The 17,890-nt window shown below is 35.2% G+C and overlaps 1 protein-coding gene across 5 annotated transcripts; it reads left to right on the forward strand.

Annotated features, from left to right (window-relative positions):
• Window positions 1-229: 229 nt before the first annotated feature.
• LOC114405702 (regulation of nuclear pre-mRNA domain-containing protein 1B-like) lies at window positions 230-16,664 on the forward strand. Of its 5 annotated transcripts, none has more exons than XM_028368166.1 (8): window positions 249-395; window positions 2,194-2,310; window positions 4,877-5,124; window positions 6,081-6,233; window positions 6,323-6,479; window positions 13,063-13,220; window positions 13,295-13,330; window positions 15,228-16,664. In XM_028368166.1, exons 2-8 carry the CDS (start codon window positions 2,232-2,234, stop codon window positions 15,984-15,986), a joined length of 1,590 nt encoding a protein of 529 aa, XP_028223967.1. In that variant the 5' UTR covers window positions 249-395; window positions 2,194-2,231; the 3' UTR covers window positions 15,987-16,664. The 5 variants fall into 5 exon arrangements, with proteins under 5 accessions (XP_028223965.1, XP_028223963.1, XP_028223966.1 ...); XM_028368167.1 differs by having other exon boundaries at window positions 13,063-13,202; XM_028368164.1 differs by lacking the exons at window positions 13,063-13,220; window positions 13,295-13,330; window positions 15,228-16,664 and adding exons at window positions 7,582-8,574; window positions 8,811-9,207 and having other exon boundaries at window positions 230-480.
• The last annotated feature ends 1,226 nt before the right edge of the window (window positions 16,665-17,890 follow it).

Genomic DNA, 17,890 nt, shown 5'->3' on the forward strand with positions numbered 1-17,890 from the left:
CATGTAGTTGTTAAATATTAGAAAGAAAACCTTTCTCTAATATTCTATGATTTTAATTATTTTTTTTGAACATTATGATTGTAAGTATTTTTTTTTTCTTTTCATTCATATTTATAAAAAATATATAAATTAAAAAAAACCGTTGATAAGAAAAAACAAATGATAAGATCGAAAAAACTGAGAAAACCAAACCCGATATCCAATCTGCTGTCATTTTCACTATCAAAACAATTCAACAGCGTTACAGTACAGCAATAAGTTCGGGATAAATAAACAATAAAAAAAACACAATCCCAAGCAAAAACAAAATCACAACGTCGGAAGCTCCCCTCTCTAAGTGGCGGCGACGGCGGGCGTGCACGGCGGTGGTTCACCTTCTACACTCCTCTCATCTCGTAAGTCTTTGGGATCTATCGAACGCATAGAGAAACTCTTCTCCTCACTCTTCATCGTGCTTCGCTTCGCTTTATCGCATATTAGGTTTCGAGCTCTTAAACCTAATTGAATTCACAAAGTATCAATTTAGGGGTTCCTGTTTGGTCAGTGTTATGTTATATGTGATGTATTCGCATGCCAAATACAGTTTATTGCATTCTGATTCCAAGTGCAGTGAGAGAAAGAACTGTTTTTCTATCATTTGTGAGTCTCGATTGCTTTGTTCAGTTTAGAAATGGTGATTATTTATTTACTTTTTTTTTACACCTTTAGTTGTGGATGTGTTTTGTTGGGTGGTCTGTAGACTGTAGTTGTAGTTGATAGGGTTTTACTAAGGGCGTGAGAGTGAGATTGGAGGAGGTTGTGAAATCTTACTTTTGCTGTTTGTGGGCGACAAAATCTCATTTCTGGAAGAGTCAATAGTTTTTTTTTATCGGCAAATGTTAATTTTGTTAGAATGCTAGTTTTGTTAGCAGAGGGGATTGAACCCACGACCTTTTCCCTCTTCCCTTCTCCCTAACCATCCAACCCACCTTATATCCCCCAAAGTGTTGTACTAAATTTGTGAACATTCTTTCCCTTGTTCCTCCTAATTTTCCTCCCCTCATATCTTTAGTTGCGTGCTGGATTTTGTAATTTCATCTTGTGTATGTTGAAGTTCCTGGTGGTAATGCTTGACCTTGAACTGTGTTAAGTGCCATGATCCTGGTCCAAATAGCTAATGGTTTTGAAGCACGGATAATCGGAATGCTTCTTTTTAATTAATTAACTTATTTTTTGCAGCAGGTCGATGTATTAATCTTGGTGTGTTCTTGTCCAGAAATCGTCTTTGTTATGGAATACAAATTTCTTTTGCGGATCCTTGTTGGGGTTTCTTAGAGGCTTTAGGAGATTATGTGGGAATTTTAGAGCTAAATGGTTTGTCTATAGACACGGTTGACAATAGAACATTAAGGTGTCTTTTGATTCATATAGCCAATTTCACCTAGTAGGAAAAGAGGCTTAATTGTTGCTGTTGAAATGGGGCGTAAGTAAAGAACCATTTGTTTATTGAAATCATTGATTTGGCTGGTAAATGTCTGCTGGGTTGTTCTTTGGAGGCAATTCACTATATGCTACCATCTTATTAAGGGCAAGTTCGGTTTACAACTTTACATCTGTTGGCAATTGGTCTAATAAGTTACATGATTGTCCACATTCATGTAACTGTTAGGAAATTGTATTTACTGTCCTTCACTACTATTAAATGTAATTAACTATTGAATCAATATAAATATATTGCTTGCTGAGTACTTTTTCACGAGAGTTAAGGAACTGACTTACATACAATGTAGATAGGAAAAGATATATCTGGTCTAGTCAATTTGATATAATTTAATGGTTTCTCTTTGCCCATCTTGTTCTCAACTTGGTATAGAATAATTTTCATGGTCACTCTTTGGTTTACTATGCTAATGAGAGTTTCAAGGGAGCTGCCGTTTAATTTATGCATATTGCATAGAGATTGAGAAACTTTTCTGTATTTCCTATTATTATTATTTCTGTCCTAAATATCTTATCCTGTAGTTTTACTTTCTCTCCTTTTTATGTAATATATTTTTTTAAATAAATGAAAACCCAATGAAACAGGCGGATACATGTATGAAGATGATTGCCTTTCCTTCATGATTGATTTATTTGATTTTGATTATGCATTTTTTATTCAATCTATACATCAAGTCCCATCTTTAATTGATATCCCATTTATGTAAATTATAGGAAACTCTCCAGGACATGTGAAACTTGTCAAAATCAGGATGAGCAATGACATATTTGATAGACAGTTGTTAGCAGAGAAGTTGTTGAAACTCAACAATTCACAACAAAGCATTGAATGTATCCATCACTAATCCCTCTTTTCTTTATTGTTTAAGTTTTTAATGACATTTTTCTGTTTGGTTACATGATTCGTTCATTACATGAAATGCAATTACAACACTGCTCTGTGGCTTTTATGGATTTAGAAAAATAGATGTAAAGAAATGTGACCTATATTATTTTGATGTAATATCAGTTTTTGCTTGAGTTGAAATGTTGCCTATGCATAAGTTAACATTCGTTTTTGAATGAGTAAGATATGTGTAAAATTTTGGCAGACAATGGACGTGATGTTACTATGCTACAGTTTTGACTTGCAGTACCTAATATATTATAAGATCTTACTATGATTATGTCAAAAATGCCCCCATACCCAATTACCCATGTATTTACTTGTTTACGGAAGTGCTGTGAGAAATATTTCCTAAATGATTGGTTTTGAATCTATTGTTGGGAAGCTGGTATTTTGGGTCTTAAGTAACTCTCTCTGTCTCTGATCAGATCGTAGGAGGGATTGTTTCATCGTATATTATTTAGTTGTTTAAGCATCTATGCTTGTGTTCATACTTCATAGGTGAAGGAACATTGTAGCAGCTATTGAAGCTTTCTTTATTGAGGCTTTGACAGGAAGCCTGTTAGGGCCAAACAAACAGTAGACAAATTACACAGAACAAGAGAAGAAAATGTAATGAGTATTATTCTTGCTTAAAAGTAAAATGAACACAGGAGGAATCACAATTCCCCTGCCCAGAGCTCAGCTCCTACAAAGAGGGAAATCCTCTCTGCCGCTAACAGAATGATGATTTCTCCTGATACCCTCTCTCTCCTCTCACCTCCCTCTAAATACCCAATGTCCACTAACTAACACTTGAGCATTCTGTTACACCCAAAGCCACCTCAGCAGCACTCTTCACACCCCTATTCTTCCTAGTGTACACCCTCCAAACTTTGAGCCTCCCCTCTAACTCTAAGCCCACACCTCGAGCCCTATCAACCTTTATGTGATAATATTTGGTAAATATTTTCTATATATGATGGTACTATTTGTTTCATTTGAAATAAAAACAGGTAAATATTAGTCTTTTGCACCTCTGACATTTTTATAACCCTTATTAAGTACTACTTCTAGTCCTTTATATAAGAAACAAATGGGTGCATTTTTTTGTTCCTAATTATAACAAACAAAAACCCATTTTCATATGCATTAATTGTTAATTTTCTTTTATACCCTTAATTTATTGTGAAATCTATTAATGAAACATACATTCATTCCCCATGCTAGTGGATGCATTCATTGATCTATTAATAGTTTAAGCCATTGGTGGAAAAAAATTATTCCTTGAATTACAAGTAGAGTCATTAAATATAACTACCACTAAAACCATTTAATTCTATGGGTATTTCTGGAATAAGTTAAAATTTATGACATGATTATTTAAGATGAACTAACTTAAATATTTGCATTGGTCTTGATGAATTATTTGTTTTATTTATAGGACCAGAGGTAGTATTAATCAAGAAAATTTCTAAAGAAATAACAAGAAGCAAAGAAGTAGAGACTGAAGAAGCAATGTAATGAAGAAAAATTTGCAAGTAAAGACAATGACAGTATTTGTCAACTGAAACTGAAGTAAAGGGTGGGGTTGGGAATATTCTTCATAAAACTATAGCTACTTATAATACACTAATTTTTCATTAAATTTTTATTGGATAACTTCTTGGGGGATGAAAATTGGGTGTCTTCTTGCATTGGAACTATTCCTGGTAACATGTTCAGGAAGATTTTTTAGAATTTACTGTTTATTCAGTTATGTGGTGAATTTGGTTGGAAGTAAGTTATTTTTGAAAATGTCTCTTTGCCCTTCATTTTTATTCATTATGGTGGGATATAGATATCTTTTTGGCTCCTATTAATTTCTCAAGACTCAAGCTTTGCTTGTGGTCTCTCCCAATTATACTTTTTCTTTTCTTCACATAATTTATTTATTTTTAAAACTCACTATAACTACTTCATTTTATCCTTCAATCTTTTCAAATTTTCAATAACATTCAAGTTTTTGACTATCTTTTTGATGGATATGAGAAGTTTTTAATCAGAGAAAGAGATGAGTATGAAGCAAGAGGACAGCGAATGACATAAAACAATTAAAGCAACAAAACAAAGAAACCAATAAATGATCTGTCTTGTTCCTTTGCAAATTCCTAAGAGACCCCCCCTCCCACCCACCAAGAGACAGTGAGTACAGAGAATGAGAAGCCGGGCAACTTGTTTAGAAGTTTGTCTGAGATGTATGTTGCTACCTGTTTGTACCAGAAATTAATATCAGGCTAGTTACATTTTATACTGTTGGCAAATGATAGTAGCATTTTGCTCAATTTTCTTCACTAGCAGAATGATTTTTTTTTAAAAATTAATATTGTTTTAAATACTTGTTTTCAGCTTAAAAAATATATAGTAAGTTCACTTGGTTAAATTTGATTGTGATTTCAATCTTATTTCCTTCATATTATTCGTCCTTTCTCTTTTTGGTTCTCTATTAGTGAGATTGGTATTGCTATCTGTATTTCTTAAGCAATCATTCAGCACTTTCCCATTGGTGTATTTCTCACCGGAAGAGAGCAAAAGAAATAGTTGAAACTTGGGATAAATTGTTCAATGCTTCCCAGAAAGAGCAGCGTGTCTCTTTTCTATACTTGGCTAATGACATATTGCAAAATAGTAGGCGAAAGGGCAGTGAGTTTGTCAATGAATTCTGGAAAGTTCTTCCAGCAGCTCTCAGGCATGTCTATGAAAGTGGTGATGAAGATGGAAGGAAAGCAGTGACCAGACTAGTAAGTCTCATTTTCAGTTTTTACAAATTCTGTGAATTAATTGTATTACAATCCCAGAATAGTTATTGTCTTCAATCTTCATACCATGATTATATTGTAATGGCGTTGAATAGTGGATGCCTGGCTTGGGTGATTTCTTATTGTCCTTTTCTCTTTTTCTCCACAATTTTCCCTTTTATTAGAATGAGTACACAGAACTGAATGGATATAGCTCAGAAAGTTAGAACTTTCCTGGTTGAAGTATCTACTTCTCTAATTGTGCTGTAGTGTTTTATTCAATATTGTTATTGGTATAGATTTCTCCTGCAATCACGATGTTTCCATTTCCATTTATAACAGTGTTTTACTGTAATGTTGTGTGTCAATGTAGACCACCTCATGCTATTTATAATATGGAAAAGGGAATCAGTATTGATTACAAGATCAATCAATTATGGATTAATAGGAAATAGAATATTCTAATAATAAATGCAATATCAGGAATAATATCAAAACATAATCTCACACCATTGACATCAATTGTATCTAGATTGTGTATTGTATCAGTGCTTCCTATGTTTTCATACATATTGCATAGTAACGAAAGTGTCTTGTTCAGTCATGTCACGGGTTTTTGTATGTGTATTCTTAATATTTGAATCAATTTGACTGTAATATATGCAATCTTTATATGCTACTCTGGAGAAAAATGATGTATTAGAAAATCTATTTTGTTGGTGAATCCCAGATAGTGGGATGAGGCTAGATTGCTTGGTTGTTTTTGTAGAGATCCATTTTGGTCAGCTACAAGTTACTAACCTTTATTCTGAGTTTTTTTATTTTTTATTTTTATTTTTATTTTCTTATGTTGTTTGTCTTATCAATTAGTATTTTTCTAACCTGACCTTTCATTCTTTTTCTTTCCTTTTGGGTTGAATCTTTTTTGGGGTTGGTGTGTTGGGTTGAATTTTGAATAGGTTGACATATGGGAAGAGAGGAAGGTTTTTGGTTCACGAGGTCAAGGTCTTAAGGATGATGTAATGGGCAAGAATCCCCTTCCATCTGCTAGCAATGGAAAGAGTTCAAATTCTATCAAGATAGTGAAGAGGGATGCCCACTCAGTGAGAATAGTAAGCAAGTTGTGGTCACTGTCTGATGTTTGATCTGTTGCCTATTAGATGTTTTGATATGTGTCAATACTTGGTCATCTTCATTGCAGAAACTGGCTGTTGGGGGTTTGCCAGAGAAAATACTAACAGCATTTCAGCCCATTCTTGATCAACATCTTAATGAGGAAGCTTCCTTAAACAACTGCAGTGCTGCTGTGCGTGAAGTGGGTAAAGTTGTGGAAGATGTTGAAAATACATTGGCTCAAGGTAAGAGGATTGCTAGAGGGACTCAATCATTTCTGCCTGCTACTCTCGCTTGACTGAAGCAATTAAGCAAACATTTTTGTGTCATGGATGGAAAATATTTAAATTACTAGGCATCAATTATATGATGATGAATCCTTTTTTTTTTCCTTTTCTAGGTGTAACTTCTTCAGGTCTAATTGTAGATGGTTTTGGAAGGATGGTTATTAATTATTATAACTGAAACACTAATTTTAAAATGTAAACGAGGAGTGCTAGAAACACACTCTAACACATTCCTTCAAACACACTTTCTCTAATTGGTTAAAATTTATTGAAAGTTACAAAATCAGGAGAGAGAAACATTAAATTTTATGTAGGACACCAAATTTTTTCATTTTCAATAAATTCCAACCAATAAGAGAGAGTGTGCTCAAAAGAGTGTGTAGAGAGTGTGTTCCTAGCATTTCTCAATGTAAAAATATTATGCAATGGTCAGAAAATTTGAAATCTTCTGTCATACTTGGTCTTGACTGAAAGAAGTGGGATTAATAGAGAATCAAACAAAATAAGAAATAATAGGTCTTATAGGTCATCCGTTTGCATGTTTGGTATGGTCTAGAATGGAATTGTTATAATTATGGGTTATAATTATATGTATCTCTAGAGTAGATTTCTCTGTTCATCTTGTTGTAGAAGACATCAGTGTGTCTTGTCTTGTCAAGCTGTCTCTCCCCTCATTGTGTATATATATATATATATGTTGTTTGAACGTAATAAAAGCTAAGCTAGTGAGTGAACAGTTTTTCCCTCACAAAATCAAAGCTTCAAGTTGGCATTAGAGCGGGTCGTATCTGTCGCCGCCGCCGCCGCCGCCGATGTTTTCTCCGGCGATTACTGGGTTTTGTGCGCCTTGAGGAGTGCAACCCTGTCGCACAACTCGCGTGACCAGAAAGGCCTCCACGCACCGTCGTCCCTTGGTCGGAGTCGTGCCGGATTGACACCGGTCGACTCGCCGTCCCCTCCTAAGCCTGTTTCAGCCCTTGGTTTCCTGTTTCGGCGCGTCGGGAGTAGTGTTCTTGTGTTTTCCCTTTTCTCCCTTCATTAGGTTTTTGGTATTTTGCAGAAATGGCTTCATCTGGACCTGCAATCTCATTCCCTGGAACTCCGATTATCACAACAGCGAAACTCAACTGGAAGAATTACTTATCTTGGTCCGCTTCAGTGGAACTATGGTTTCTCGGCCAAGGGCACCATGATCACTTGGAGAATAGTGCTGAGGCGGTTCCAATCGATAAAAGACCTGAGTGGGAAAAGCTGGATTATCAACTTTGTGCTGTTTTATGGCAATCTGTTGAGCCAGATGTTTTGGAGATTCTGAGATCGTTCAAAACATGTTGCTCCTTCTGGAAGAAGGCCCGAGAAATCTTTGCCAATGATATTCAAAGCTTATTTGATGCAACCATGAAGGTTACAACCCTTAAGCAGACCAGCCACGACATGATTGCACATATAGGTAAAGCTCGGGCTGCAATGGAAGAGTTGAAGAGATTTTTGGTGGCTGATTCATTGGAGGAAGTGAATAGAAAGCTGGATAAGTTCTACATGGTTCTTATCTTGAGGAGTCTACATTTCGACTTTGATCATGTACGTGATCAAGTTCTTGCTGGAGACCAAGTTCCATCAATGGACTCACTCATCACTAGGCTGCTTTGTGTGTCTCATGCACTGAAAGAAGAAAATCCAGCTGATACGGTGGAAACGTCAGCCATGGTTGCACCTCATGGGAGAGGGGGAGGTCGTAACAGTAGAGGAGGTCGCAGTGGAAGAGGTGGACGTCCTCAATGCACATATTGCAAGAGGATGGGCCACACTCAAGAGAATTGCTACTCCCTGCATGGCTTTCCTGACAAAGTTGCCAAGGTAGCTCAGACAGAAAAATCAGAGTCTAAGTTCTCTGATGAAGAGTACCAAGAGTATTTGAAGCTGAAATCTGAGAAATCCAGCAGCCAGACTTCATCTTCCTCTGTACCATGTTATTCAACAGCATGTATTTCTCAATCTATTGACGGTCCCAGTCCTTGGATACTTGATTCAGGTGCCTCTAATCATATTTCTGGTAACAAGTCCTCTTTTATATCCGTTTCTTTTCCAAAAATTCCTTATCTTGTTACTGTAGCTAATGGTTCTAAAGTTGCAGCTCAAGGAAGTGGTCAAGTCTTTTTATCTTCCTTATTAAAGTTGGATTTTGTTTTGTTTATTCCTCAATGTCCCTATAATCTAATTTCATTGAGTCAATTAACTCGTTCATTAAATTGCTTGGTAACCTTTACCTCTAATTCTTTTGTTATTCAGGAACATGGCACGAGTCGACTGATTGGAAAAGGATGTGAATCACGAGGACTTTACTACTTGAAATCCAACTTTTCTGTTTCCTGTTCTGCAACCCCAAACCAAACTTTTGCATGATCGTCTAGGTCACCCAAGTCTATCAAAACTGAAAATGATGGTTCCTAGTCTGAAGAATCTTCGAGTCCTAGAATGTGAGTCTTGTCAACTAGGAAAACATGTTAGGTCATCATTTCCACAAACTGTTCAAAGATGTAATTCAGTTTTCTGTACCATTCATTTTGATATTTGGAGATCAAGCCGTGTTACATCTTTTGATTTTCGATATTTTGTAACCTTTATTGATGAATTCTCTAGATGTACTTGGGTCTATTTAATGAAAGACAGATCTGAACTTTTGCCTATCTTCATGTCCTTTCTCAATGAGATTGAAAATCAATTTGGAAAAACAATTAAGATTTTCAGAAGCGATAATGCCAAAGAGTATTTCTCTCATGATTTTTCTTCCCTCTTATCTTCAAAAGGCATTTTACATCAATCTACTTGTCCCCATACATCACCACAAAATGGTATAGCAGAAAGGAAAAATCGTCATCTTCTTGACACTGCACGTTAACTAATGTTAGCCTCTCATGTTCCTACACACCATTGGGGGGATGCGGTGCTTTACTGCTTGTTTCTTAATTAACAGAATGCCTTCATCTTCCCTTGAAAATCAAATTCCTCACTCAATCATTTTCCATCATGATCATTTATTTCATGTTCCACCTAAAGTGTTTGGCTTTACTTGTTTTGTCCATGATCTCTCTCCTGGTTTAGACAAACTCTCTGCTCGAGCAATCAAGTGTGTCTTTTTAGGTTATTCTCGTCTTCAAAAGGGTTACAAATGCTACTCTCCATCTACTAGGCGATACTATATGTTTGCAGATGTAACCTTCTTTGAAGACACACCCTTCTTCTCACCATCTATGGACCATCTTCTTCCATCCAGGATGTACTCCCAATTTCCTCTCCTTGTCCTCTAGGTACCTTAAACCAAAATGTCAGTGAAGTTCCATCTTCTCCACCACATCCGACTGAAGTTGCTCCTCCACCACTTCTTACATATCAACGTAGGAGACAAACAGTTGGTTCTACAGTACCTGAAGCTTCTCCTCATGATTCTCATCCTTCTTCAATCAATCCTCAAGCCATGGATCCTGCTACCTCTCATTCCTCTGATTCAGACTGGCCCATTGCCATCCGAAAAGGTACTCGATCCACTCGTAATCCTTATCCTATTTATAACTTTCTGAGTTATCATCGTTTGTCTCCTTCATATTCTTCCTTTGTTTTCTCTCTATCTTCGCATTCTGTCCCTTCTAATATTCATGAGGCACTTAGTCATTCTGGATGGCGACAGGCTATGATTGATGAAATGCAGGCTCTTGAACATAGTGGTACTTGGGAACTTGTCCCTCTTCCTTCTGGCAAGAAGACTGTGGGTTATAGGTGGGTCTACGTTGTTAAAGTTGGGCCTAATGGTGAGATTGATCGACTTAAGGCTCGATTAGTAGCTAAAGGCTATACTCAGATATATGGCCTTGATTATTGTGACACTTTCTCTCTGGTAGCTAAGATCACTAGTGTCCGTCTGTTTCTTGCTATGGCTGCCATGCATCATTGCCCTCTCCATCAACTTGATATTAAAAATGCATTCCTTCATGGTGACCTTGAGGAGGAAATTCATATGGAGCAACCTCCTGAGTTTGTTGCTCAGGGGGAGTATGGTCTTGTGTGTAAGCTTCGTCGATCTCTCTATGGGTTGAAGCAATCTCCTCGGGCCTGGTTTGGTAAATTCAGTCATATTGTTCAACTTTTTGGGTTGAAATGAAGTGAGGCTGATCATTTTGTTTTTTATTGTCATTCATCCCCTGGAAAATGTGTTTATTTAATAATATATGTTGATGATATAGTGATTATAGAGAATGATGCTACTAAGATTGTTCAGCTAAAGGAGCACTTGTTCAGTCATTTCCAGACCAAAGACCTGGGATATTTGAAGTACTTCCTTGATATTGAGGTGGCTCAGTCAGGAGATGGTGTTGTGATCTCACAGAGAAAGTATGCTCTTGACATTTTGAAGGAAACATGCATGTGGAATTGTAGACTTGTTGATAGTCCTATGAATCTGAATCTGAAGCTCCTGGCAGATCAGAGTGAAATTTATCCTGACCCCAAGAGATATAGGAGACTTGTGAGAAAACTCATTTATCTCACCATTACAAGACTTGATATTTCCTTTGCTGTTGGAGTGGTGAGTCAATTTATGCAAAACCCTCGTGTTGATCATTGGAATGCTGTTATGCATATTCTTAGATACATAAAGAGAGCTCCGGGACAAGGATTGCTTTATGAAGACAAAGGTAATACACAAGTATCTAGGTACTGTGATGCAGATTGAGCTGGTTGTCCTATGAATAGGAGATCCACATCAAGATATTGTGTCTCCATTGGAGGGAATATTATTTCTTGGAAAAGCAAGAAGCAAACTGTTGTTGCTCGATCTAGTGCAGAGGCTGAATACAGATCTATGGCTATGGTTACATGTGAACTTATGTGGGTTAAACAAATTCTTGAAGAGTTGAAATTTTGCGAAGTGGTGCAAATGAAGCTATATTGTGATAGTCAGGTTGCTCTTCACATTTCTTCAAACCCAGTCTTCCATGAGAGGACCAAGCACATAGAGATTGATTGTCACTTTATTCGGGAGAAGCTACTGTCCAAAGAGATTGTCATTGAGTTCATTAACTCTAATGATCAGCCAACAGATATTTTGACCAAGCCCTTAAGGAGGCCTAGGATTCAGTTTATATGTTCCAAGCTTGGTGCATACGATCTATATGCTCCAGCTTGAGGGGGAGTGTTATAATTATGGGTTATAATTATATGTATCTCTAGAGTAGATTTCTCTGTTTATCTTGTTGTAGAAGACAACAGTGTGTCTTGTCTTGTCCAGCTGTCTCTCCCCTCATTGTGTATATATATATGTTGTTTGAATGTAATAAAAGCTAAGCTAGTGAGTGCACAGTTTTTCCCTCACAAAATCAAAGCTTCAAGTGGAATGACTTTTCCTTTTTATCACCAAATTTGGTGGTGGTAGAGGTTGGTGGCTACAGTAGCAATGCTGATGGTGGTTGGCTTGGGTGTGTGTTGGTGACCGTGGAAGTGGGGATGGGTATTATGTCATTTTTAAAAGCTTACAACATGATGTGTGCTTCTAATTAAGTCAATTCTCGATGGAATATGAATTATATCAATTTAAAAACCTTTCAACATGAGGTATATTGGTTATTGAATCGAACCTCAATGGAGTAGCCATAGTCTAGGGTGTTTACCATTACCATTCTGTAGTAGTTAATAAACTTACTTTTAACTTATTCTCTTTTATATTCCGGCCAAACTTGGGATGTGTTTGGGAGTTAGGTTTAGGGAGGGAAAGGGAGGAGAGAAAATATTTTATTTTTTTAGATTAGAAGAGATGTTTATACAAATAAAAAAGATCAACACATTTAAGTTAATGCTAATCTATCATTTCATTTCTTTTATTTTAAAAATTAATATTAAATTAGAGATTTTTTTTATTAAAAATTTACCGTCCATTGTCTTTCCCTCCAAAATCTTATTATCTCATTACCCCCCAAAAAAATCTAATTCTCAAACATACATTTAGCCTCAAGATGAATAAAGTGAAAGGATCCATTGTCAATACATAGTTGCTTCATACTACGATCCTGAAGAGAGCTGTAAAAATGATGGGCTTACCTGTGTATTCAATAAGATGGACCAAATTTTCTACTGTAAATTGTGTCTATAGACTAAACATTGATCTTAAATCCTTTTTTTTTTGTTTTTGCCTATAATTCTTGTATCAGTCTTGTCCTCCTGTAGCCCGTGTCTGTTGGATATCCATCAGTGGTGGCCAATAGTTATTCTTTTTTAAGGATTACTAGTATGAATGCCTTGCAAGTGTTGGATTATGAATATGGATTTTTTCAGGAGTGTATTGTCATTATTGCCATACAACAGATACAGATTGTGTTGGTATATTGCACTTACCTGATTTTTAGGGCATTTGAAGACTTGCATGGCCAATTCTACATGCTGACTCTTCTGTGCTCAAGCTTTGCAGTATAGGTTTTACATATTTCTATTGCAATAATGAAGTGATACTTTATTAAATTTGGTTATTGGGACAATTGGTTGGATATCACATCAGGAAACCAGTTAGGATCTACTTTGGTGAATGACTTACAAGAGCAGGAAGAAAAGCTTAAACAATATATGGAGCAACTTGAAAATGCGGAGGCTGCAAGGGATTCATTGCTTTCTCAGCTTAAGCATGCACTTCAGGAACAAGTACAGTTGTTTCTACAAGTATGCTTATGTTAAAAAAATGAAAAACTGAAATTGATGACTGCTTACTAATCTAAAATCTAAATCTTTCTCAGGAATCAAGGCAAGAGCTCGTTCACACCCAGTTGCTAGTAAGATCAACCTTTCTTTAATCTGTGTCTTTAACACTGTTGCTTTTTCCCAATTTTAATAATTTTAAGCCACTTAATAACATTCACTTTGAGTATTCTTCAGATTTCCATCTTGTTTGATTAGTATATTACACTGATTAAGAAACAGGTGAACTTTTGTTTAATTTTCAACAGAAGGTATCTTGTCAATGATGCAGATTTTGTCGATATGGCCAATTGGTTGCTAAAATAACAAAAAAGAATTAATATATAATTTGATCTGTAAAAGTGGCAACTCGTGCTGATTTGGTTCTTGAAAGTTTTCATCTTCGATTTACAACTTGAGAACTTGGTAGGGTAAACTTTGTTAAGCAATGGATAAAGCCTGATGTTGAAAAAGTGTATCATTGTGTTATTCCTGTGTGCAAGAGAGGAGACGATGAAATATACTTATGTGTGCCTATTGAGCCAATCTATCTAAATCCTACTCTTGATATAAATACATGGCAGAATACCCTATTTGGTCCCTGAAAGTGTTGCCACCTTCAATTTAGCCCCTGAATATTAGTAAATTAAAAAAGTCCCCGCATATTATCATTAAAATGCAAATTAGTCTAGATATCCAAGGACTAAACTGCATTTTAATGATAACATGCAGAGGTATCTGAAACCAAAGACGGATGTGAAAGACCAAAGTTATTTGCAGGATTTTTTTAATTTTTTTTAATTTAATAACACTTGGACCAAATTGAAGGCCACATACACTTTCAGGGACCCAACAAGGTATTCTGCCTAAATACATTAACAGACTTATTATCAGTTTGACACTTTCGAGGACCAGTCTGTACATGTGCACTTTCAGGGACTAAAGCAACACAAGTTTCTACTTCTAGAGATCAAATTGTATTTTAAGTAATTAACTGAAACAGAAAAGGTTTGTCTGAAGCAATTTGAATATTTTCCCGTGAGCTTATTATTATTTAAGTGGCTCATGAAGTTAGTTTTGGCTTCCTAGTTCCTTTGTAAAGAAAAAATAAAAAACATGAAGGATCACATGTGTTTGGGCTATAAACTTTTTTTTTAAACCTTTGATCAACTAGTCTTCCTTTTTGCATATATTTTATCTCCCACAATTGTTTGAGGTCTATGTTCTGCTAGTTTTGAAACTTTTCTTGTTCAATTATTGTTTAGTATTTATTTCTGAAATATTTAACTATATTGCCTACAATACATTCAATGAGATGGCCGAAAACATAATCAGTATTGATGACATAATCAATCAAATATTGATAATAAGAAATAGAATCGTAATCAATACACAACAATTTGGTTCCTATAAAATATCCTACTTTTGGTTTTAGTCCTTTAAAGATTTTTTTATTTTAGTTCTTGCAAAATTTAAATTTTTGGTTTTAGTCATTATTGTTAAGTATCAATATTAACTGATAATGTAACAATTTTTTTATCGGCAAATGTTAGTTGTTAATATATTAATTGTTGTTGGGGGGGGGACTTGAACCCACTCCTACTTTTACCACCAATGGATTAAAACATTTTTTTAAAATTTAATAAGGACTAAAACCAAATAAAATCTTTGAAGGACTAAAACCAAATAAAATCTTTGAAAGAATAAAATCAAAAATAGGATATTCTAGAGACCAAATTGTTATTTAAGCCATTATTAATTGATAAGAATCTGTATCTAGAATTTAAAAGTGGGTAATAATGACATGTCATTCTCAAGATAGAGCACACTAGGAGATTAAATTACTCTCAAAAGGGTGTATTTTAATTTATGAGTTGATAGATGTGGTAACTCCCCAGATTTTTCATATATTGGATGATTAAATGTGTAAAGTTTTGCATCAACTGATTCCCCATGTATTTGATTTAAATTGATGGTTTTAATATTGGGAAGGTTGCACGAAGCCAGATCAAGAAAGTGGTTGGTATCAGGAAGCAGCTTAACCAAGCAGCAGAAGCCACAAATCCATCTCAGCCTACTTCTGTATCATATGCTCCTTTCCAAACTACTGAAGATGATAGCAAGAAGGCAGCAGCAGCTGCCGTTGCTGCTAAGCTTGCTGCCTCTGCATCCTCTGCCCAGATGCTTACATCTGTTCTTTCTTCTCTTGTTGCGGAAGAAGCTGCCTCCTTGAATGGTAGCTTAAATTCTACAGGATTTTCATCAGGATTACCTATTTTCAACCCAGAGAAAAGACCCAAACTTGAAAAACCAACACCTGCTCATGATGCTAGCAATTATGATATGGCCAACTCTCCCTTTTATGCCACTATGCAACAGCCATCACTGGCAAATGTACCACTTGCACCGTCAGTTGGCATGCAAGCTGTGTCTCAAGCCAGTCAATTACAACCTGCATTTGCTTCACCACCCCCTCCCCCACTTCATTCTTTGGCAAATCAACCATCAAATCAATATGTCCAATCAACTGGTTTGATGGCTGGGGGAATTCCTTATGGATACAGATCAAATAGCCTACCACCTCCACCTCCACCTCCTTTGCCGCCACACATGGCAATAGGTTTATCAATGCCTGGCACTCAACCAGCACAGCAGCAACAGCAGTCTCCACCGGGATTTTACAGGCCACCTGGCATAGGGTTTTATGGGAAAAGCCACCCATCAACACCACCACCAGTACCTAGGCAGTGAGCATTATTTCAAGATCATCTGACTACTTTGTTGCAAAACCTTCTTGTAGCATGTTCCTCTGGGAAATTGCTGTGAAAGTTGAGGATTTTCCAGCAGGGGCTGTGTAATAATGTGAATTGTTAGAGAATTAGATGTGGGCAGAATTCATCTGTAGCCTTGTACAACCCTGCCTTTTTATTTTTATTTTTATTTTGCCTACTGCCTAAACTCGAAGTGGTAGGTTTTGACATCATACTGATACTTGAGATCTACTTCAGCAGTGTCAACTGTTAAAAGAAAGCACCTCCTTGGCCCTTAACTAATTATTCTGAAACATCACGAAGCCCTTGTTATGGTGCATGTGGACATCTTGTTTCTATGAAGCTGTCTGTGGAGATAAACATTAGCAGATCGTGTTATTCCCCCTCTTGATGAATTTTCAGAGCTTCACCTTGCTCACAATCTCGGAGGTTGGGTGTTAATGTAGATTAATACCAACTGACAAAATGTTGATATTTTTGACGTTGCCTGCTAGTGTCTGGGTGGTGTGTTAGGATCTTTATTCATGCAAGAGAAATGCACTGTAATACACTCTTTTAATATTCTCTGTATGATACCCTCTGCCTTATTAGGTGAAATTCATGTGAATCTGCCTGAATATGTTAGTCAATTTTCCATTTCGTGGATCCCATTTCTAAACTAGTGAGACTCATGAATTTCAACTAATAGAATAGAATGTGTTAAAAAGAAAATGTTAAATAGTGTGTTAGTAGTACTCTTTTATGCAAAGGCTTCTGGAGATCCTTGAGGTTTTTTTTGGACGGAAAAACACTTAACCTCTCTTAAATAAAGTGATCATAGTTCGGATCATGAACTCACTCGAACTATTGTTAAAAATAAAATTATGCGTTACAATATGGAAGTTGCCGTGAAGTGATGGTTGATTGAGAACCTTACTAAATGTTATATCAATAACAACTCTAATTGGAAATGTCACATGAAAGTTCTGATTAAGATTGAAGTTGAAAAAAAAAAATAAGGATTTGATTTTCTAAAATGAGGGAAGTGTATTTGACTATTTGATTTTAACATAAGAGCTTTTAGTATTAAAATCTATGTTCAACAATTCTCTGCAAGTAACTTGTGATTTGTCTGTTGCTTGCAAAGAAAATTTCAATGGTCGTAGGATATAGCTTTCCAACTCAATCGGCATTTTAGGCTATGCTACAAGTTTAATATTTATTTTTATATAATTAAAATTTACAATAAGAAAATATTTTTAAAATATAAATATATTACAACTAAATTTCATAATGAAATATTTTTAAGTACATAAATTGTATTTTAGATTTATGATGAATAATTTAAATTATTATACAAATTTATTTTAAATGATTGAGGTACTTTTTTTAGAAAAAATATTGAAATTTAATCTATAAAAGAAAAGTATGAGAGTAAAAAAATAACATATAGATAAAAATAAAAGAAAGTAATATGATATTGTTGATAGAGATTTTTTTTGGTTGATTATTGAAAAAATATGTAAAATACACATTTAGAAAATGAAAGGGAAAAATATTAAAAAAAAAAGAGAATAAGAATTACTCTTTAATTTTAGGCTATGCTATGTTAATAAAATACTCTTTAATTGCAGTGGAAAAAAGAATTAACCTTTAATTTGTATATTCTAATTCATAATATAACTTATAAATTAGAGCAGATAATCTTAAAAAAATATTTTTTATTAATTATTATTTTATTATGATTAACAATAATAATATATAATATATAATTATTAATGATGACAATTACTTTTTTGCTGTACATATTGCTTATTTTTAAACTATCCTTTAATATATATAGTGGTTTCCATTTTTCCATGAACCTAATGTAATTGTTGTTACAATTTTCTTCCATTTTTTTTG

This window comes from Glycine soja, chromosome 3 (assembly GCF_004193775.1).
Source record: "Glycine soja cultivar W05 chromosome 3, ASM419377v2, whole genome shotgun sequence".
In the NCBI taxonomy this organism is placed as follows: domain Eukaryota; kingdom Viridiplantae; phylum Streptophyta; class Magnoliopsida; order Fabales; family Fabaceae; genus Glycine; species Glycine soja.

Bases quoted from the DNA above. Each gene is read 5' to 3' on its own strand.
- LOC114405702 (XM_028368164.1), top strand. From the start codon at position 2,232: ATGAGCAATGACATATTTGATAGACAGTTGTTAGCAGAGAAGTTGTTG. The intron at 2,311-4,876 runs GTATCCATCACT...GCAATCATTCAG, and splicing joins TTCACAACAAAGCATTGAAT to CACTTTCCCATTGGTGTATT. The intron at 8,575-8,810 runs GTAACAAGTCCT...TTTGTTATTCAG, and splicing joins TGCCTCTAATCATATTTCTG to GAACATGGCACGAGTCGACT.